At 28.6% G+C, this 24,532-nt stretch overlaps 1 protein-coding gene across 2 annotated transcripts; it reads left to right on the top strand.

Annotated features, from left to right (window-relative positions):
- The first annotated feature begins 10,201 nt into the window (after positions 1-10,201).
- LOC145972866 (uncharacterized) lies at positions 10,202-24,401 on the top strand. Of its 2 annotated transcripts, XM_083101879.1 has the most exons (7): positions 10,202-10,516; positions 11,724-17,077; positions 18,687-18,788; positions 19,510-19,643; positions 21,227-21,721; positions 21,808-22,062; positions 22,147-24,401. In XM_083101879.1, the coding sequence occupies exons 1-7, from the start codon at positions 10,434-10,436 to the stop codon at positions 22,351-22,353; spliced, it is 6,630 nt and encodes a 2,209-aa protein (XP_082958005.1). In that variant the 5' UTR covers positions 10,202-10,433; the 3' UTR covers positions 22,354-24,401. The 2 variants fall into 2 exon arrangements, with proteins under 2 accessions (XP_082958005.1, XP_082958007.1); XM_083101881.1 differs by lacking the exon at positions 18,687-18,788.
- The last annotated feature ends 131 nt before the right edge of the window (positions 24,402-24,532 follow it).

Here is a 24,532-nt window from a genome sequence, read left to right on the forward strand (position 1 = left end):
TCTACAATAAGAAATTGATATTACTTAAGAAAGAAAAAGAGCAAAGATTGTTATTGATTCAAATTTCCAGTCTGTGTATGTGATTTATGGAAAATGTATCGCTCATTGATTATACGAGAATAATGAATAATGTATAAAAACTCTTTCTTCAATACACATATCGTCTTTATAAATAATTGCATATAAGTGTGTCGTATGTTAATAAGGACAATAAATGATTTGAAGTAAAATCATAAATTCAAGTCCATTTTTGAAATTATCTATTTTAGCATATTTAATATTTTTTTCTGTGAGTCTTTATTGTAATTGCTTTCTACAAATAAAAAGATAATACAACATACACATGTGCATATATATATATATATATATATATATATATATATATATATATATATATATATATATATATATATATAAAATATATATATATTTTTAAAAAATTCTTTTAGAAAAAAGAAATAGTAAAATGTGATGTATCTGAAATAAAACAAAGTTGTTGAATTTTTGAGATACTATTTAGGTACGGTTTGTAAAATTCGTTATTGTCAAAAGAGGCATTATTGTTATTTAGGAATTCTGATTTCGTTTTCCAGCCTGGAAAATATGTTGCGGGTATTGAGTAACATTCCTGTGCCTTGCGATATTTAGCGCAGCTGGCGCAACGATCGAGCCCTGACGCTTTATGGCGGGCGGTATTCAACAGGCTGATATTTATAGACTGCGGCGGAGTTTTCTGCAAACCTTTGCAAGCGTCAAAATCTAGTTGTTACGTTTATCCCAACGTTTGTCCGATGATCATCGAATTTGTTTTGAGATGAATGCGTAATGATACGATCGACCACGAAAACGACAACGGTATTTTCTTTTTCGGGCAGCGAGATGACGAATATCGCGTCGGCTAAAACTGCCGAGAAAATTACGGAAATTCTAATGTAAGATCGTGAACAGCTGCTGCTCGCCCGGTTGCTCCAAGTCTCATCGTTGTTTCTCAGTGGTAACGCGTGCTATTCCGTTTTCATGTCATGCGTTTTCGACACGTCGTCGGAGCAAACCGAGAGCCGGGAGCGATAATCGCAACAATGTCAACGGTGCCAACTATCATCATTCTCTGCGTATCGTTCTCCGTTTGGAAAAGTTGAAGGAAAAAGAAAGGAATTTTTCCCGCATCTTCCTGGTGGCAAACGATGATGCTTCGAAATGGATCGGATAAATATCATTCGGTCTATAGATAGTTACATGTGCGAGGACATTGTGTAAATGCGTTGTACGGAATATTTTCTCGCTGAATATGTGATCTCCATTTGATAATTGAAGTCATAAGAGAAGATTCACCTTGGTGAATAATGAATGTTCAGTCGCTCCGAAAATTTTTGTGTTCTCCAAATTTTTTCAACATTATGGTGATTTTTATATGATTCTCACATTAATAACGAATATGTGAAAATTGTGCATATCCTTCTTCTTTTTTTAATAAGCAAATTGATATTTTTTGCATTTGTTTTTGAGTAATATAATTAAAGGCATTTATACTTTTTGTAGGGAAAATTTTCGGCATAAAATTATACTAAATATAATATAAATAAATATATGCTATGAAAACAAAGATATAAAGTGCGGTTCTAGCAAGCACGAATAATGCTAATGACGCTTAATGATTAATCTTTAAAAAATATGCACTAATAATTAAACATTGATAAATCTTCGAGTTCCAGGAAAACATGAAAAACGCAAGTTTTGAAATTTTTCGTTCATTTCTAATTTTTGTGAAAATATAACATTGTACGCGCGATTGATTCTTATTCATTTAGTGTAAATGTAAGAGAATGCAACAAACTGATAGCCGAAAACACATATTTCTCGCAATACAGTGCATTTCATACGCAAGTGATACGCGTTTTATTCGAATGTCGACATTTCGCCCTCAATATCGCGTGAATTCGATTGCGCGATTATTTTTGGAATATAAGAATGAATCGGTATGCTGAATTGCGAAACCACCGGATATTTATATTGAATCTTTAGTATCGAATTTTTTCGTGTCTGTTCGGCCGTTTCAACACGTTAAATTCGAGCATCAAAATGCACGAAACTTGTGTACGATTCAATAACGCGCAAGTATATGAATCATGGATTATGAATTAAAACGCGATGATAATACTGTCGATGTGAAGTATAAAGTGCAGTTAAACTGGGTTGTTGGTGAAGCCGTGGAAGATGATGTTCACCGGTGGTTCGCATGCGAAGAGGAGGAATGCCGGTAGCGGCAGATTTGGAAACTCCGGAAGGAAATCCTCCGTGGATCATCGAAATCCACCGATACGGAGTGCAGGTGCCGAAGGATATACGTATAGGTGAGCTATTCGGTACGTAAATACCTATGTTAAGATGCACACAATTCACAGTGCAGTAAGAGAACAATATAAAAAGGTTGTATAGAGAAAAGAGAGAAAAAGAGCAGAGAAAGAAAAGAAGAAAAAAGAAAAAGAGAAAAGAGTTATATTTCCAAATTTTAATAACTCTAAAATATATGTATATATAATTTGTTTTTAATTATTTTAAGTATTTTTATTATATTTATTATTTATTTTATTATTATACAGAGTGAGTTATTATTTATTTTATTATTATACAAGTGAGCATGTATAAGAGAGATATGCAGATTTGTACAAGAATGGAATATTTTAAATTAGTAAGCTGTTAGATAATGACCTTTAAAGTTAGAGATGATTTTTAAAGTTAATTAAATATCTTAAAATAAAAGATCTATATTTTAAAATATTCTTTTAATGCAGACTCAAATGACAAAGTTATGTCTCCTGTCAAGTTAGCGACTTGTAGAAAACAGACTGTGTATTTTTTTTAATTGGAACGAAATTAGTATCCTGCGTATATATAATAAACAAATACTAGAATGATTATCCAACTCTTAATTCTTAAGTTATTTACAATTAATGAAAAAAATCTAATTAATATTAATTTTTTAAATATTAATTTTTTAAGAAATGTATAGGATGAGGGTTGGAATTAGTCGAAATCTATCAACTACAAACCAATCGCTCTTACATGGAGTTCAATGATATAAAAATGATGAGAAAAGCGATGAAAATTTTTCTATTAACTGAATTTTTGTTAACTGAATTTTTCTATTAACTTTATCAATTTTAGATTAGTTTTATTAAATTTCTTCTTGACTATTATTTAATAAAGTATCATATGAACTAGATTTAAACTAGATATGACTATAAATGGACTCGCGAAGACTTATAACGCTAATAGCCTAAATTAGCGTACATCAAGATGTATTACATAAAAGTCTTATGATCGGATTTACGCACAGATCTTATAAATATGGACTGGCAATTACTATAGTTTCTGCATTAGAAGCATGATGAAGATGTTAGACATACCATACATATTACATACTCTTTTTTTCTAAGTGTCCGGAAGTGATATACACATAATACACATACACATACATACAATTGCACATGCTGTCGCCAACACATAAGTTATATATACTTCATACCTATGATATACATCAATCAAAATATGTTCAATGTACAATAATATGTGCAATAAATAAGCATGTGTAAAACGTATTTCCGGATATTTGAGTGAGAGAGAGAGAGGGAGAGAGAGAGAGAGAGAGAGAGAGAGAGAGAGAGAGAGAGAGAGAGAGAGAGAGAGAGAGAGAGAGAGAGAGAGAGAGAGAGAGAGAGAGAGAAGGAAAGAAGTAATGTTTCCTTCGTACATAGTTTCGCTTATATATTGCCAGTTCACATATATAAGATCTATAAATTTACACCTTGCGCAAGTATGCATGTATATGTTAGTGCGCATATATATGTGTACGCGCATGTGTATGTGTGATGAAAAAAATGTATAGACGTTGGCGGTCATTTTCAACATCTGGTAAAGTAAATTCAATTGATAAATTTATTGAAAATGTTATCTCATTGATTTAATTAACATAAATACATTCAAATACAAAATACCATTTATATTTTCATACACACACACACACACACACACACACACACACACACACTCGCCCATGAGGTATAAATCTGACTATGCAATCGCAACCATGTAATACATTTTAGTTTATGCTATACGTATAGATATAATGCCGGCAGTATCTAAACTTTGAATATTTACAATTCAGAGAAACTTGATCAAAAGAGGATTTAATTATTTTGAAAATGTTTCGACATCAACAATCAGAATGGATAAGAATAAATAAGGTGTTATTTAAAAAACTTAAAGTGACTGTGATATAACTTTAATATGGTTATCTAAAATATAATTAAAATAAAAACTGTATCTTATTTCTCTTTTTAAACTTTTGTCGAAAATATTTCTTAAATTTTACATATTTCTTTTATATATTTGAATGTCTTAAATAAATCTGTCCGTATATCGGTATGCATAGATTTGCATTTTGTCTAACAATAAATCATATTTAAAAAGTACGCTTTACTTTTCCTATCTTTTTAAATTTTTATTTCATGTTTAAAAATTTAATTTATTTAATTTATAATTTAAAGTTTAATTTATGATTTTTTTATTATTTAATTTATAAGTTTAATTTATAGTTTTTTTATTATATAAAATAAGACTTATGTAATTACAATAACTTATAATTATTCTATATATATAAAATAAAGAACTTAAAATAATTATGTAGATTTAATTGTTAGACAAAATACAGATTAATATAATTTGTATTTTAAGTTTTTTATTTTATATACGAAACAATTATTAATTTTAATTAAATAAATTTTATTTCGGTAACATTCTCTAAACTACTTATAAAATAAATTAAATTTTCAAAATATGATATAAAGTAAAAATGTGATATAAAAATGATATAAAATAAAAATAATAAGGGAAAGAATAGTATATTTTTGCACAATTTTAAAAGACAAATGTATTTATTTATAAAATATTTTAATTATCTTATAGTGTATTAATATATAATGTAATTTACGAATAATAACTGCTCTGTGCCTATCTTTCTTATAATGATAAATAGTGAGCTCATCATATATGTCCTGAATTGTTGAACGCATATAATTGACCGGAAATGTTTGGATAAATCAAAATAAAAATTTTTTGTCTTGATTCATTAATTAAACATTTCCAGCACTTGTAACGTCAATACGAATAAACATATACACCAAGCATTTCATTCAGCAAATGAAACCGAAAGTTGGCAGCTTACGAGAGAAATAGTTGTTTTGTATATAAGTGTATTCATTTCTTTCTCCCTTTTTATTTATTCTCTATCCATCACACTTTCTAATCTAACAATAAGTATTATAATTAGCACTACAAATATAATAGTTTTGTAGCTATAATATTTTTTTTTATTTTAATACGTTCTTTAAAAAATCTGCCTAATAGATTCCAGTATCGTAATTCATCACTTGTATAATGTATATGACGTTGATGACAATGCAGACATACTGTTATAAAATATAACATGATAAATCTCTACAAATCAATTATTTCTCTCATTGTCAGTTATAAACTGTTAACTTCCGACTTCATATGCTACTATATAGAAAATATAGGAGTACTTAATCTATATATATATATATATATATATATATATATATATATATATATATATTTCGTTGGTCGCTTTAAATAGTTGGCGTTGAAAGGAGTTCAACAACTGACATAACAATATGAATTTCAAATCATTTTGAACATGGAAAATTACATATATTCGAAAAAAACAAATAAGTAAAAGAAAGTCTTTTTCAACATAAAAATTTATTTTAAAATCTTGGTGGAAATACAATATTTTGCGGAAACTATAAAATCTTATACTGAAATATTATTTCGTATACTAAATCGTATACTAAATTATATTAATAATTGTGAACTAAATTGTCACTCAAAATTAATTGAGTCTTTTTATTGTTTTCATTAAAATTTTAATAAAAATTTAGAAAAATTCGTTAAAAATTGATTTATTTAGCAAATTTCAGTAAAAAATATATTTATTTAATAAATTTTATAAAAGTCATACTATAGAATAATTTAATTAAAAGATTATAATATTATAAAATATCCATCATACTATTGTAAGACTGAGCCATTAAGATATTCACTTTTTGAAAAATTGCAACAAAACGTTCAATATTATGATGCAAATACATCAATATTATGATGCAAAGTATTTATAATAATACAATATACAAGTGCGTTTTTATTTTGACTTTTAAACGTCTTCTAATTTTATATCTGTAATTACAAATATTATTTTATATATATACATACATACATATATACATTACAAAGAAAATACAATGTAGAATACAATATATGTATCTATATGTTTTTTTATTTTTCATTTCGCTTCTTTTATTTTATTTTTAAATCTGAAAATAAGATAAATTATTATTATTTATATAATTATAGATACATATATTGATACATAGATAGATATATTGATACGTAGATACATATATTGTATTTTCTTTTTCAATAAAAAATTCTGTACAACGCAACATATAGAAGTAATTAATTCAACTTTTTCTAAAAAAAGGAATAGTATTTAAACATGAAATCTGTTTTTTCATAATAAATTGGGGCTCTAATTGCGCCCTAATTTTATATAAAACTACATATATTAAATACGTTAATATATATAGATATATTAATATATAAAAGCATATAAATTTTATACGAGTATATATATTAAATATATTAAATATGATCAATTTTTGTATAAAACTTGACTTTTTAAGCTTAATCCTTTTTTATAATAGAAAATAATAGAAAATAACGATCATGTATGATCGAATAATATTGCAATCATTTATTTGGTACATATATTTGAGTATATATATATATATATGTATGTATAAACACACCCAAATGCACATGAAATTAAATGAGTCAAATGATTTTAGAACAAGAATACCGACGCTTCTGAATTCTACGACGAATTCTGAATTATCACCGACAACATCGACGCAAGGCAGGACTTATGTCTATAGAACCAGAGTTCCTCGAAGGGATCCTGCGGATACAACGACACCCGTGTCCTCTCCGCTGCGAGAGAACATTGGACGTGCTATCACAAAGAGAAGAGGGGCTGTTAAACATAATAAAGTACATGTTGTACGAGGTCACAAACTCGTAGCTAAATTCTTTCGACAACCGACATTTTGCACCTTTTGTAAAGACTTCTTATGGTAATTCCTCACTTTATATATGGACATTTTAATTTCTATAATAATTTTTATTTCTATGTATTTTTCGCTTTTTATTTCGCGCGCGTATATGTTCAAAACTTCTGTAGTTTTAAATTATATAAAATACATTTTACATCATATATTTTATATCATATATATTATATATTTTATATCAAGACAGTGAAGCATTTTTTAATTATTTATTTTTTTTATTCCAGGGGTTTCGGTAAACAAGGATATCAATGTCAAGGTAAACTTTTTTAATTCTTTATTTAGCAAAGTTTATTAATTTAGTGAATTTATGAGATAACTTTTTTTTCATTACAGCGTGTCAAACTGCAGTACACAAGAAATGTCATGATAAATTATTAACTAAATGTCCGGAGAGTGGAAGAGAATCGGAAAATACAATAGTGAGTATTAGATGCCTGCAATGAAAAAATAAGTATTATATAAAAGTAAGCAGAATTTATATAAATAAAATATTATTTCATTTATATTATTTCATTTCTTATATTATTTCTATTTTCTTATATTATTTCTATAAGTGAATTTATATAAATGGAATAATATAAGTGTGAAATAATATTACTTGAGATAATTATTTATATATCATTATAATCTAAACGTAGTTTGTGATTGTTCAAAGCTTTACATTCTTATAACTCAAAATTATTGTTTGGAATAGAAAATTGCAAATATTGTTATTATTTAATTTTACGAGAGTTTTTCTGTTGTGGTATTTTAAATCGCGCTTTTGGAACATTTTATATATCTAAATTACATGTTTGTGTGTTATTATAGTACTTGAGGGAACGTTTCAAAATAGATGTGCCTCATAGATTTCGACTTCACACTTTTATGTCACCGACTTTCTGTGATCATTGTGGCTCAATGATGTATGGATTGTTTCGACAGGGTTTAAAATGCGACGGTAAGAGTACGAGACTTATTAAAAATATATCTTTAACAATGTAAATTATATAATTAAAAGAGATTTTAGTGCATCTTGACTGGTTTAAGTTATTCTATTTGCGTATCGATTGACGTGAATTAATCCGATATATGACGTACGCATAATATTTTATTTAATTAATATGTATGCAGAAATATCATAACACAATCGCATTTTTATAATTTAGCATGTATAAACATGCTTCTTTTGCTTTGCATAAATACACACACACACAGACACACACATCCGCTTAGATATTTAACATAAATTTTAAATATAAAAATTCTAAAAATTTAATTGCTAGAAAGCTTAGTGATTATATGTATTTTATGTTGCTGTTTATGTAATTTTTCATGCTTATATATGTCGAATATTATGATACAATATATATTAATATACTAATAATAATATATTTATATATCATTGTATAATTTATGAAAATATAAATATGTGATATTTTATCGGCAAAAAGTCTACTCTATGAGTCCCCTATAAAATCTCTTGAGAGATCGTTTTAAATAAATGAACTTGTTTAAAGTGCAAAACAATTTTGCTAGAATACTAATAAGAATATTAATTTCTTTCCTTGCGTAATATAAAAAATACATATTTTGTAAAATATATTTTGTAAAGTAAGAAGTCTATTTTTTCTATTATAGAAAATAAAATCAATCACTTGCACTAGGAAAAAAAATTCAGTCTTGTCAGCAAAATTGTTTCGTTGAGTATTTATTTATAGTAATTATACAGTATTCATTTATAGTATTTATAATATTTGTTTATAGTAATTAAATATCTTGTTTTATATAACAAAAAACTTGGTTGTTTTTGTTAAAAATAATTTTTCATTGAGTCAATTCTATTAAATAATTTAGTTATTACATCTTATTTATAAAAATGAAATATTTCAATTAACATAATATATATCAAATATATATAAAATTTTATTTGTATACACTAAATATTTTATTATTATAAAATGTTTATATTTATTTATTTTTTATTTATACAAAAATGATATAATTTTATAATAACTTAAATAATCTACTTATATATGTTTTGTTTGTGTAGACAATTGTTAAAAGTTTTATAATGTTTTATTGTAATTATTTAATTATTATATATTTAATTATTAGTTCTAATTCAAAATAAAAATATTTAAAATAAAAGTATAGATTTTTAAAGAGAAATATATCTATACGTACATGTATAATCCGATTCGGCTGGTTTCGAGTTCAATTTCGAACGCTCACTTACTTTAAGGTATTTCAGTTGAAGATGCCTTCCAGAAGGCATCCTTTCTTTCGGCGACGTTTACACATGCAATGTGTGAAATGATTTTATATATTATTTTTTTACGTAAATTACGAAATAATTAATCCTTAAATTTTTGAACATAATATTTGAAATAATCCAATTTTTTTGGTTTATAAAACAAAGTTGATCTAATAAACATTTTTGCTTAGCATTAAAATTTATTTTATCACGATTGGTTCATCTAAAAAAAACAATGTTAAAAACAATGTAAATGTTAAAAGAAAGAAATGTAAGTAATACAAATATTTTCTTATGATAACCAAATAATTTATATATATATATATATATATATATATATATATATATATATATATATATACACATTCAATCAAAATTTTAAGTTGTCACAAGCAGAATTTTATGTCACAACCAAATATTTTTTCTCTAATATAAATATAGGAATTGTAAATATAGGAAAAAATATAAATAAAATATATTTACTTGTTTTATACTATTAATTATTACTTAGTTTCTCAATTTTTATCCGTAAACGTATTACATTAAAAAAAAATTCCTAACAATTTTATTAGTATTAATAATTATTATTTCCACAACATTTAAAAGGATGTGCAAATAACTAATTGTTCCGCATTCTTTACCGTTGCAACTGTCAGCTATAACAGCTGCTGTGCTCGCGGTTTATTAGAGTCTAGGTAGTATAGTTAGCCGCACTGGGAAGCTTCATATACTAGAATTCTATTATTACATCGGGTCGCCGGCTTAAACTCAGTTGGTCTTGGCTCCCTGAACCGTGAGAACGGATTTGTTCTTCGCACACCTGAGAGAGTGAATTTTCACGATCTCCGATCTCCGATCTTAAAAGCACAACGCAATTTGGTCATCTTTTCGGCCAGCACACTTTCGATTATTTCTTGCCCTTCATCATTCGTTATCGTTGATCGGCAATAGTTATCAGATATTATCGTACAGTGTAAACAGAAGGTGTAAAAATGCCATACTACAACGATGTCCCGTATTACTATGGAGGAGCATCTTATGCGAATCATAGCTCGTTAATGACAGGCACGGGACGGTAAGAATAAAATTTTTATCTTAATAATTTTTATAAAATTTCATGATTACCGTATGAATGTCATTTTATTTATATTTATATTATTTAGTGTATCAAAATATTTTTTTTATTTCTCATTAGATCAATTATGCATTTATTTTTTTTGAAAATGTTGATTGTGGTGGAAATTTTTCTTAGGGATCGTTCTACATGTTATGTATAAAAAGTTTCACACAATAATATTTTCGTAGTAGTACGTAACAGGTCGTATAATTACAGTGTATAAATTTTTTTCCTCGTCCTTTATCTTTTATATTAAAGATTTTGGCAAGACCAGTCGGTGACTCATATGACTCTTCAAATCGCGTGATGTATGTAGCGATAAATTTAAGTTATCTGAAATCTAATTTTACGTCTTGTTGTAAGACAAAAAATGAATATCGTAAAATGTAGTTATTTGTTTTATTAGTATCATATTTTGCTCATAATTATCTTATAAAAAATGTTATCTGTCAATATTTTCTCTGTTTTTTTTTAACTTATTGCGTCTAAGAAAGACAAAACATAAGAAAGATAAAAAAAACAAATATAAAAAATAAAAAGACAAATGTAACAAATATAAGAAAAACATATAAATAAATTTTTTTTCGAGATCTTACATAATTTAAAAAAAATTTTTTCAGTGATATTATGCATAGAAATAGCATAACTTTTTACTTTGATCGTACGTACTATCAAACGAACCATGTGTATTTAATAAATGTTTGTGAAATGTTTTCACTCGACATAACACGAAACAAAAATAACCATTCTCGACATTGAAGTAAATAGTCGATTAAAAGGCTGATCAATCGATATGAATGTATATATACATATATAAGCCTTTTATCAGATAAATGAGATGTTACTAATCATATATAGATTCCTAAGTTCTAATTAAATTTGTTAATTATTGTTTTATTATGTGATTTTTATACTTTTTTTAAAAATATAATTTTATAAAATTGTACGATAAATTAATAAATTATTTATATTATAACAATATTTTTTCATACAATGACGTTTAAGACTCGAAGATCTTAATAGTCAATTTTGCATACGACATAATTTAAATGCCCAAAACAACTCATTAAACGATTTATAAGAAAAGTATCCGCCAAAATAATAGTAAATGTATACAAAATGTGAATTAGAATTGCGATTACAAATAACCATAATGTTCATGCAGAACACCTTTTCACACTCCGCTGACGCGTTTCTCGCCGCATCTATCGACTATTTCGGAATCTCCGCTCAATCAGTTGCATCGTTTTGCCATAAGATCTTCGCCGATATCCGTAAGACATGTAAGACAAGTAATAGATACGAAAGATATCGACGTTTCATCGCCAAGAATTCTTCCACACAATGGAAATCGTCCCAGGAATCGTTTGCAACGCAATCGCCCGACCATTAAGATTAGATCACAAGCTTTGAAGGATAATCCTGTGTTACGAGAACACAATGAAAAGCACGAGAAGTCAGTTGGTGAGCTCTTGATGGAGAAGTTCTTCATTAAGGATACGAAATTGGATGGCGATGGAAATCAACAAATACGCTTATATCATCAAGTCAGCTTAGAGAATCCTCAAGAACAAGAGGCTGTGCAAAAGCGAATCACTCGCAGATTTACACGACGTAGATCTTCAGCCGATTTGCAACTTAGTCCTGAACAATTGCAACAAAAAGTCGCGTATGCGGAAGTTCAAGCGAAGGTCTTGGACAGTCTCGTGGCTGAGGAGCAAGCTCAGATCGAGAATGAGATACGTCGAGGTACTTTGATGAGGAAGGATACAACGACGAGAGGCTCGATCGCCCACTCTTATTATACCGATTCCGATACAACTCAAGAAGAAAAGAAAACGGCAAGAATAAAGAAAACTATGAATAAGACGAAAAAAAAGAAGAAATCAGCTATCGATAATTCGTGGCTAGCTGATAAGATTGATAATAAGCAATCGAGTACCTACAATGAAATATCAACTGATTCGGAGATCGAAGAGAAAAGTAATGGGCCGAAACCTCAGATGTATAAGATCGAAGCTTGTAACAGCACTGGGGATTTCTCTACGATTTGGATGAATGCAAGCTCCGAAAACGAGAAGTGTAAATCAATGGTCGAGCAATTTAGGGAGAGCGTGAAGATTCCTATTCCCAGGACATTTGAAACTGAAAATAAGATAGACACTTTTCCGAAAAATGTGGACGAAACGGAAATGCAAATAGTGTTACCTATGCGAAAACCTTATGTAAAGGATTCGTCAAGGAACAGCGTATACTTGACAGTGAGAAAACCTACAGAAAAACTCGAAGAGAAACTTGAGCAAATTGAGAAACTCAACAACAATGAAAATCAATTAAACCTGACAAATGGTTTCGTTGATGTGAAAAAAGATGATGAATTAAATAGCTCAACGAATAAAGATTCACTGGAATCGAATGATGATGTACAAACGATAAATGACATTAAGGATGCAACGTTAAAGAAAATTCCAGATAAGCCCAAGAAAACAAAATCTTCGGCAAAAACGAATATTTATTCCGCATTGGATAATAATTTAAATTTAGAAAATAAAGACTCATTGAAATCAAACGACGATGTACAAACGACAAATGATATTAAAGATATAAAGAAAATTTCAGATGAGTCTAAAAAACTGGAATCTTCAGCAAGAAAGAATATTTATTCTGCATTGGATAATAATTTAGATATAGAAAACAAAGATTCACCGAAATCGAATGACGATGTCAAAACGACAAATGATATTAAGGATATAACGTTAGAGAAAATTTCAGATAAATCTAAGAAAGTGGAGTCTTCGGCAAAAAAGAATATTTATTCCGCATTGGATAATAATTTAAATTTAGAAAGTAAAGAATTGAAATCAAACGACATACAAACGACAAATGATATTAAGGATATAAAGGAATCTTCAGATGAATCTAAGAAACTGGAATCTTCGTCAAAAAAGAATATTTATTCCACATTGGATAATAACTTAGATATAGAAAACAAAAATTTACTGAAATCGAACGACGACGTGCAAATAACAAATGATGTTAAGGATATAACGTTAAAGAAAATTTCAGATAAGTCTAAGCCTAAACAATTGGAATCTTCGGCAAAAAAGAATATTTATTCCACATTGGATAACAACTTAAATATAGAGGACAAAAATTCACTGAAATCAAATGACGACGTGCAAATGACAAATGAAGTTAAGGATATAACGTTAAAGAAAATTCCAGATAAGCCTAAGAAAATAAAATCTTCGGCAAAAACGAATATTTATTCCGCATTGGATAATAACTTAAATTTAGAAAGTAAAGATTCATTGAAATCAAACGACAACGTACAAACAACAAATGATATTAAGGATATAAAGGAAATTTCAGATGAATCTAAAAAATTGGAATCTTCGGCAAAAAAGAATATTTATTCCACATTGGATAACAACTTAAATATAGGGGACAAAAATTCACTGAAATCGAATGACGACGTGCAAATGACAAATGAAGTTAAGGATATAACGTTAAAGAAAATTGCAGATAAGTCTAAGTCTAAGCAATTGGAATCTTTGGCAAAAAAGAATATTTATTCCACATTGGATAACAACTTAAATATAGGGGACAAAAATTCACTGAAATCGAATGACGATGTGCAAATGACAAATGAAGTTAAGGATATAACGATAAAGAACATTTCAGATAAGTTTCAGAAAATGGAATCTTTGACAAAAAAGAATTCCACATTGGACAATAATTTAAATACAGGAAACAAGATTGTCTCAAAAATAAATAGTGATGTACGAGAAAATGATATAAACAATGCACCACTTTCGAAAAGTGCTGAGAAATCTATGCAATCAAGTGTTCCAACAATTATTTCAACGAAAAACGATGCACAGAACAATGATGCACAAATAAAACAATTGCCCAAAAATATTGTCACGAATATAAAAAAGGATGAAAGTGGAAAGAATGATAATGTAATTACTGCTATGAAAAGCCTCGATTGCCAGAAAACTGTTTCGACTACCGAGATGCCGGGGATTCTCACCACTAAAGATTCTTTCACTTCGAAAACAGACAAACTTATGGAAGAGGAAGATAAACTAAAAATGTCGGCGACATTGCGCGAAAATGCTACAAAACGAAGCGTTGTCTCGAGTGAAGCTAACGATAATGCTGGTGAAAACAGCGCCAATAGTGCGACGTGTCATCTGCCAAAACCGTCTAAAATTAATACAGATAGAAATAATGTCATAGAAGCGCCAGAGCTTTCGTTACGAGAGACGGCACAGTATCTGGCAAATCCACCGGAAAGTGCTGAAGAGGTTCTTACGTTGCCGGAAAAGAAGATGAACAAAGAATCGAACTTGGCAAAGGCTCCCTTCTTTAATGCTCCAAAGAAAACCAATAGCGTAGATGCAAATAAATCGACTTTGAAAACCGGCGTGACTCAAACCAATGACATCGCTAATTTGGTAACTAAAGGAATGACCTTGCTCAAGGAAATGAACGATGAAGTGCGTAGTACCGACCGTAATGAGGAAATGAAATCAATAACGGATGTCAAGCCGTCAAAAGTCGATCTGAACACTGAAACGCCAAAGAACAAAATAGAAAAGCCTAATGGAAATATATCACGCAAATTATCTATAGAAATGACTAATCCATCAAAAGTTGAGACGGAAATAATTACTACCAAAATATCAGAATCGAAAGAATCGAATCTATTGAAGACTGATATTAAAAAAATAGATAATGTCGATATAGAAAAAGATTCGGGAGATTCCTATTTATCCAATCTCAAAAATAATGTGCCAAAACTTGATGCTGCAAAATCCAAATTTAAAACGAAAACTTTTCCAAAGACAGCTGCGAATGAAACCGATAAGATGGTCTCATCGAAAATTAAGAAAGATTCAGATACATTTAAAATAACAAAAAGTAATGATGATAAATCCGTATTATTTCCTCAGAAAGACCGAGATATGCCGAGAATTTTGAAAAAAAGTATCCCTGTTGATTCTAAAAAATCGATGAATGATTGCTTATCGAATAACATTTCCAATGTGCAACAATCTGCATCCGTTGATGAAAAAGCTGCGGATAAAATATCTGTTAAAAAAGAGCCGACAAAACTTCTAAATAAAATAACAGAACCGACAAAACTTCTAAGCAAAATAACTGAAAAGAAGCCGGTGACAGTCGACGTAAGTTACGATAAATCACAGGAGAAAGGTGGGCAGTTATCCAAGAGCGCTTCCACTGAATCTGTTGATTTTTGGAGCGAGATCAAAGCAGCGAGTAGTCCTGAAGAGATGAAATCGAAACAAGAAAGCGGATTTTCTTTTTACGAGACTACGATCACGAAAGTTGAAAATATAGATCCAACAAACTGCATGTTTAATGATTCATTGGCAGAAAAGAAGTCGTTGATAACAGTAAAGAATTCCGATGATAAGAAAGATAGAACAAACGTCGAAAAAGGCGTAACGGAATTCGGTAATTCAATGATCGAGCCAAGTAACGTTGTTATAGAAGAAGAAAAGGAAAAGGAGAAAACTATTGTGGAACCTCCAAAAGTGAAAAATAAAGAAACTGCAAAACTCGTTAAAACAACAGAGAAAAATTCAACAGCCCCGAAGGTGCTGTTGAAAAAGAAGAAAAATCTCTCAATAGCAATCGGTGCCAAAGATTCGAATTCGACTGTGAAGAAAGCTCCCCTAAAGCACGATTCCGCGATTTCAATACAACCCGACTCTACAACACCTGATGTGACAACTGTTGCAGCTTCGGAAGTATCTACTTCACTACCTGAAGTCACGATACCTATAATAAATATAATCGAAGAATGTAACGAAGACTTTAACAGCTACAAAATCGATGACGAGAATTCCAAGACTCCAACGAACGAACCATCATCCGACCTTTTCCTGACTGCGACAATCTCAAAATGGAGCAATCAGGACAATCTGACGAACTCTGACGATGTGGAGACTCCGGTCGTATCGGAAGAGACCAGTTTGGTCGGCAGTCCTAACATCAGTCCGTCATCTCTTAAGACAAAGCATTCGACAAAGAAAAAGAAGACGTCAACTAAGAAAACGCCGTCAACGAAAAGCGAGAAAGAAGTGAAGATTCGTAGCAACGAATCTACGATAACGAGTCAACAGAACACGCTTATTCCTGAAAAGCAGTTCTCAGCGAAAACATCGCCTAATTCCAGTCCGAGGAACACACCTTCGCAACGTCCACTCGATCTCATCAGGATGTTCTACACAACACCATCAGCGTTACTCACAGCCACGCCGAGAGATCTCTCCAAGATTAGAAGAGCGAAGATCAAGAAGAGGCGACATCAATTGAAAACACCATCTGTCAGTAGTGATAGCACCGGAAGTACAACGAGCACTGCCACAACGGGAAGTACAGACGGAAGCAGATCGACTTGCGTCGAACTAGACGATGACTCTGAGCACAAGAACTCGACAAGAAGTAACGATTCCGGATTTGACGGTTCACCAAGAATCTTGAGTATTTATTTTGCGCTTATCTTCGCGTCCCAATTTTGCTATTGAAGGTGTATCCAGACAGTTTCAAATATTCTCTATCTTCACAATTGATAAAAAATATTATTCGAATTGATTGAAGTAATTTTAATAATAAGACATTCGGAAAGTGTCTGGAAATACTAACGCGATGTTAATATTAATTTACTAATTGATGTGTGAATGTTTCTATTATTTGTTAATAGTAATCGTCTGATAATAATTTTGCATGGGAGAGTATGTGTTACAAAATTTATACACAAAAGCTACCTAGCTAAATTATAATTATTATGCGAAAGTTTCAAAAATATTTATAAATCTATGCCTGAATTGCATTTTGTAATTAATGTTAATTAACATTAATGTGTTTATATGTTTTTTTAAATAACAATTACACTTTAAACAGAATCACTTCCACACATTTTTGTTTTTGAATCAATAAAAATATATGATACGCACAAATAAATTACCGCTCAAGACGTAAGAAAATTCTGTCGAAAAGCTTGTCAGAAATATTTGCCGAGCTTGCATATTGCAAATGAAATTCATAAATTCAATAAAGCAAGTCAAAAGCTTTTTTTTTAATACAGTCAGATTATTTTCACAAACTTTTTATTTTTCTGTATTTCATCTCTGTTTATTTCATCGATATGTATTTTATCGACATGCTAATGTTTCAAATAGTGGAAGCAATGGACGCGATGATCAATACATCATCCGTATGTTTTTTTCTAACACTTTTAAAATAATGTTATAAAATCGTTATCATAATGTCTATGATTTACAGTATTTCATTTATATAAAATAATATAATAGTCTACATAGTTTAGATAGAATGTAAATTGATTTATTTATCAGGATATATTTCATATTGATGAAAAAATGTTATATAAACATAAGTTGACAAATTCTTTTTCCGCGTATTCTTTCATTATGAAGATTAAAATTGTAAATTAATAGAAAAATTTCTTGATTTAAATATATATAAATTTTCACGAATATATCACAATCATAGTTATAAAAATGTATAAACTACAAAAATATGTACTATAAATCATTTATAAATTATTAGAGAAATAATATTGACATACTCTATTTAACACAAACACATTTCTAGTTCGCTAGTTTTTTAAATTTAGCAAAATATCAAAATACCTAATTTGAAATTTCATTCTAAATATTCAAATAATCTCTTTTCGCGACAATTTAGTAAATATATATGTGTAATGTGTGAAAAAAATATCGCGAGTAACTGAATCAAAAATTGATTCTGAAATTAAATTCGGGGAGATAGCCTCTTTTGCTCTTATTTATATATATTTTTATATAAAAATAAGTTAAAATTTTTTCAATATTTTGCCGTTTTTTTGCTTTTATTATAAATTGTATAATATCATATATATGCATTCGTTATAATATCATATATATATGTGTATGATAACGTGTATGATTATATTATACTATTATATACATAATAGCACGCGTAATAAATTGAGTCTGCTGTTCACGCCGTTATAAAGCATCAAAAAAAGTTATATTAGGCGGATTTTTAAGAGGCATATTTTTTATCGCTCTGCAATAACACATTCCTATAGATTGTGACATGGCCTGCCATAAGAAGTGCGAAAAGCTAACTGGAAATCTATGTGGATTAAACCAAAAACTAGTCGCGGAAGCGTTGCAAGCTTTGAAGAGAGGTAAGTAGTGCTCTAAATATCTTTCGCTGTCCACTTAATTGCAACTTTTCAAGAAGTATATGGTACTTTTCGGATTTTGATGTCTTTAGTACCAATGACAATATCAGAGGCAATATCGGACAATTAGTAAGCAATCATATATAAAGAATTTCCTTCCTTGATACACACGAAATCTTGACATTCTTGACATATATATATAAGTATTATACACACATATATACACATGACTTGTATAGACATTTTTTTTATTTTTAATACTTTTTTATTTTTAATATTTTCAAAAACAGTCAAACCAAACGGTTCTAATGATACAAATCATTGATTGAAAATAAACTTATATGGTGTTAAATATGGTTGTTAATGTACATCATGATCGAAAAATATAACAAAATAACTACTATAAACGTTGGTATATTAATTATTTTATTACTAAAGAAGGTCCGCACGAGAATTAAGATGTTTGCATGAATTATTATTATTATATATTTCTTGACCAAATATGCATTAACAACCGCATTTAGCTCCATTTAATTTTTAATAATTGATTAATATTTTCATGTTCGTTGTATGTAGGAGTTGGAATCAAGTTACTTGTCTATCAAATTGATTGCATGACTAAGTATGAAGAAAAACAGATTTTAATGCACAATTACAAATGCGTGTTCGATTTTATCTTATTAAAAAAACAAATTAAAAATGAATGATTATCGTTTATCCTTAGCACCTTCGCAATCATCGGACAATCAGCGAAACTCAGATATCTCGGAACGTTTCCCAAGCGGTCGGATAACGCCCCCAGCGACGAACTTACCAAGGTTCAAGAAATATGCCGTTACAGATTTTAATTTTCTCAAAGTAAGTTTAAATAGATCTCATAATTATTTACAATTTTACCAGAAATGAAACACTCCCACGCGAATTATCTTCAATATGCTCTAATCTGCATATTTCTGTTCAATCACAAACGTTTTTGACCTCTTATTTATTAAATATTTATTTTCTATTTGTTCACTTATTGCAATGAAAGTTATGCGTTCTTTAACCGGTTCCAAAAATTCACAACTATTCCTAGAGCATATTACGTATTTTATGTATATAATCGTATACGCCTACATGTATGAGCACGTGAACGACGAAGTGTCATAATAAAAATCAATTTCGCATTTTGTTTTCGCAATTGTTATATATTTTGAATACTTGAATTGATTTTCCGTAAAATCAACGAATATGAAAGAAAAATAAATAAATAATTGCGAAAAAAATTGTGGTAGGAAATCTTTCTTGTTGTTTGTATCGTTTTCCTCTTTGTAAAAATAAAAAAGCAAAATTATTCGAAAGTATATTTTTCCGTCATTTACGTATTTTCAAAACAAGGTAAATTTAAAAAATTTAATGATTTTTTTAATCATGCATTAAAATGTCAGTTTTCAGAATGTGTATTTTATAGCTTAGGAATAGTGATTTGTATTGAAAAACAAAATTGTGATTTGTTTGAAAAACACAAAAACGTCATCTACTGCAGAAATTCGACATTAATTTTTGGCCAACTCCATAACTTGACGTAAAGTTTACGTAGATCACGTTGCGTTTTGAATAAGCTATTTTAGTCTCTGATGCATGTTATAAAACATTCTCTTTCGCACATGTACATACATACATACATATGTGTATATATATATATATATATATATATATATATATATATATAAGTATTTTTTTAATCAGTATGTACACACTAGATCAATAGTACACTAATTTATTTCAAAAAAATCAATATTCGCTTTACATGACTTTATTAGGAAAAATAAATCTTTTTTTTTTCTAAATAATGTAATAGAAATTATACATATAATCTCATACTTTTTGAATCGCTGAATAAGATTGTAACATTTTTGTTTAAAATCTTGAGAAAGTGATCAAAATTTATCTTAAAATAAGTTAAATAATTGAAATAAGTTTCTTAAGATTGAAATATATAAATCTCTTTATTAATATATAATAATTAATGACGATTTTATTCCTATTATTTAATTATTTAGTTCCAATTATTTAATTATTATAGTTTATTCTCTTTAAAAAATAAAAAAGTATATTAAAATTAAATATCTTAGAAATGCTAAATCTATAGTAAAATCAATATGACAATTAAGAATTAAAGATTGAAATATGTAAATCTTTTTATTAATGTAATTAATGATGATTTTGTTCCTATTATTTAATTATTTAGTTCCAATTATTTAATTATTATAGTTTATTCTTTTTAAAAAATAAGAAAATATATCAAAATTAAATATTTTAGAAATAAGCTAAACCTATAGTAAAATCAATATGACAATTAAGAATGAAAGATAATCAATTTTCTTAGTCAAAGAATTTTAATTCTCATCATACGATAAACCTAAACGTTATTTTAAATAAATTCTAATTTTATTTCACAGGTCTTGGGTAAAGGTAGCTTTGGTAAAGTCTTGCTAGCTGAATTGTGCGGGACGGAATGCCTATACGCAGTAAAATGTCTGAAGAAAGACGTCGTTCTTGAGGATGACGACGTCGAGTGCACGTTAATCGAGAGAAAGGTTCTCACGCTGGCAACGAGACATCCGTATCTCTGTCATCTATTCTGCACCTTCCAGACCGATTCGCATCTCTTCTTCGTTATGGAATACCTTAACGGAGGTGATTTGATGTTTCACATACAAAAGTCCGGTCGATTTCCCGAGACTCGCGCACGTTTTTACGCTGCCGAAATATGGTCTGGATTAAACTTTCTACACAAGAAAGGCATCGTTTACCGGGACCTCAAGTTGGACAATGTATTGCTCGACTTCGAAGGCCATATTCGAATTGCAGACTTTGGGATGTGTAAGCTTCAAATCTTCCTAGATAGAACGGCCGATACGTTTTGTGGTACGCCAGATTACATGGCACCAGAGGTATATCTCATCATTCGCTTGAAATTTATTTTTATTTTCTCCAGGTGACAGTTATTTAATAGGTGTAAATTTATTTATATTTACAGATTATAAAAGGACTTAAATATAATCACGCCGTGGATTGGTGGTCTTATGGTGTTTTATTATACGAAATGTTAACCGGCCAGTCACCATTTTCTGGGTGCGACGAGGACGAACTATTTTGGAGCATTTGCAACGAACGGCCATTTATACCTCGGTATCTGAGTCAAGAAGCTAGCGATATGCTCATCTGTTTATTGGAGAAGGATTCTGCGAAAAGGCCACCTAGTCATGAAATTGCTATGCATGCTTTCTTTCAGGTAATCCACTCACTATGGCCTTTTACAGCAGAAAGATATCGCGCATGTAGTTTCTCAGATTAATTTGCATATCCAATTTCACAGCATTTGCCTTGGGATCGACTAGAGAGGAGACAATTAGAACCGCCATTTAAGCCCGCGATCGATCACACCTTAGATACAAAATATTTCGACACAGCATTCACAACTGAACGTCCAAGACTCACGCCGGTACCCGAACAGATTTTGACTTCGATGGATCAAGGTGTTTTCCGTGGATTCTCCTATACGAATCCAAACGCGACAGACTGATGTGTATCAAGCGGGAAATGATGCTGATGTTATAAATTTAATAGATTAATATCTGTAATTTTCTTTCTCGAAAACTTTCTTGTTTTGCATAAAAACGAGAATGTATTACGTTCTTTTGGACTCGTATAACATTACTATTATATAATAAAAAATATACGAATCATTTTAAAGGCATATATTTATGCAAACGAATCACGAGGAAGGAATAATATATAATTAAATAATAATAATATATAACATTTTGAAAATAAATATACAGAATGATAATTAGGATTACTGAAACTATTATTTGAAACAATTGAGTAGATTTTAAAAAATTAAACTAGTTAGAGTACAAGAAACCTGTCAATTTTATCAGCATACAGTGCGAAAATTATATAAAACAATTTGATAATCTGAATTGATCTATTATTCATTACCATTTTTATACTCTCATTTTAAATGAAAAATTTGATTATCAAAATTTAATTATTTTATATATATAATTTCAGTTCTGTATGCTAATAAAATTAACAGATTTTCTGTACTTAAAACAATTAATTTTTTTTATTTGGTTCTAAATAATAGCCGAATAATTTCGGTAATTTCCTAGTTGCTATCTTATATATATATATATATATATATATATATATATATATATATATATATATCTAGCGATATATAAAAATATTACATCGGTGAATGTACAGATGTAAGTTAATAAGCAAAGCAATTATTCATGAATAATTTTATATATTTTGTTGGTACATACATGTACATATATAATTATATATATATTGTATATAATTAGTTATGTAAAGTATAAAAAAACATACTTTTTTTATTCTATAAAGGTATTTCTTGCACACTCGAAAACAGAATATCCTAATACATGAATTTAAGCGCATATCGGAGATATGGAAAATGCATATCAATATAAATGCATATGTTCATCAATATAAAGACATTCTTTGTATCCATTTGATACAAAGAATATAATTAATAATATATATATGAATGAATATATAAAATATATTCAACTTCATAAAAAATTTTTTTGTGTTTTATTTTTGTCAAGATATATGTAAATATGATTGAAAAATTAATTAATAATGCAGATTGCAGACGGTTAGCTTAACATAAGATTGTATTTTTGTAGGACAATAAGTATAATTGTATAAGATTGTGTATAAGATTGTGTATAAGATTGTGATTGTGTATAAGATTGTATTTCTATACGGATAATAAGCATATAAGAATATATAAATTTTTATATTGTAGACAAAGAAAGAGAGAAAGCATAATAGAGTATAACTTTTACATACAATTAAATATTTATTTAGTTCAGTGATCTGCTTGCGTTGTTGTAATCAGATTGCTCCTATATATAATCTGATTTACTTAATTAAATGTATCCTCTACTTAGTCTATTAGTAAGTTAAAGATTTTTTCTCTTCATTATTATTTAAATATTTAAAATATCGATTATATAAATCAATTGGACAAATATTAAAAATTAAATTAGAAATAATTTTTAAATATATATGTGTTCATCAGTATATATATAAATTAAATATAATTTTAAGCAATCATGTAATAGAAATATACATAGGACAAAATGCTTTATTTTCAAGAGTAAAAGAAACCATATGTATTCAAAATAAATTGCGTGTAAATATATGCAGATATTTTATCGAATGTGCAAAATGCATTTATTTACACTCAATTTTGAATTTATTATATCTAAATGTAATGCACACACACATATATACACACATCGTACCTGTGAATTTATAAATTATTATTGTTTTATATCTAAATTTTATTAATTATATATTATTTATTTTTTTCTGCATTCTCTCATTAAGCAAGCGAAAAGTATTGATCACTTTTATTCTGTTATACATTTCAGCGCAATGCGTATTTATTTCTTTACTTGCACAGTCCTAAGTTTCGACCTCATGTTATTGCAATTAGATTATTAATATGTGATGTGCTTTATTATTTTAACTAGTGATGCAATCTCTAATTTTTTCTTTAAATGAATATCGCTTATATTTGTATCTTTATATCTGTTTTTGTATTACATTTTACTCCTCGATCAAGTTCCTTTTATTCTTCCTATATTTGAAACTCAGCTTTTCGTTTCTTAAGAATAATATTTTTTACGAATAATAAATCATTTTATTAGCTCTTTTGA

The sequence above is a fragment of the Camponotus vicinus genome, unplaced genomic scaffold (genome assembly GCF_025532165.1).
Source record: "Camponotus vicinus isolate PSW18456_S1 unplaced genomic scaffold, iyCamVici1.0 SCAF_6, whole genome shotgun sequence".
NCBI lineage: Eukaryota > Metazoa > Arthropoda > Insecta > Hymenoptera > Formicidae > Camponotus > Camponotus vicinus.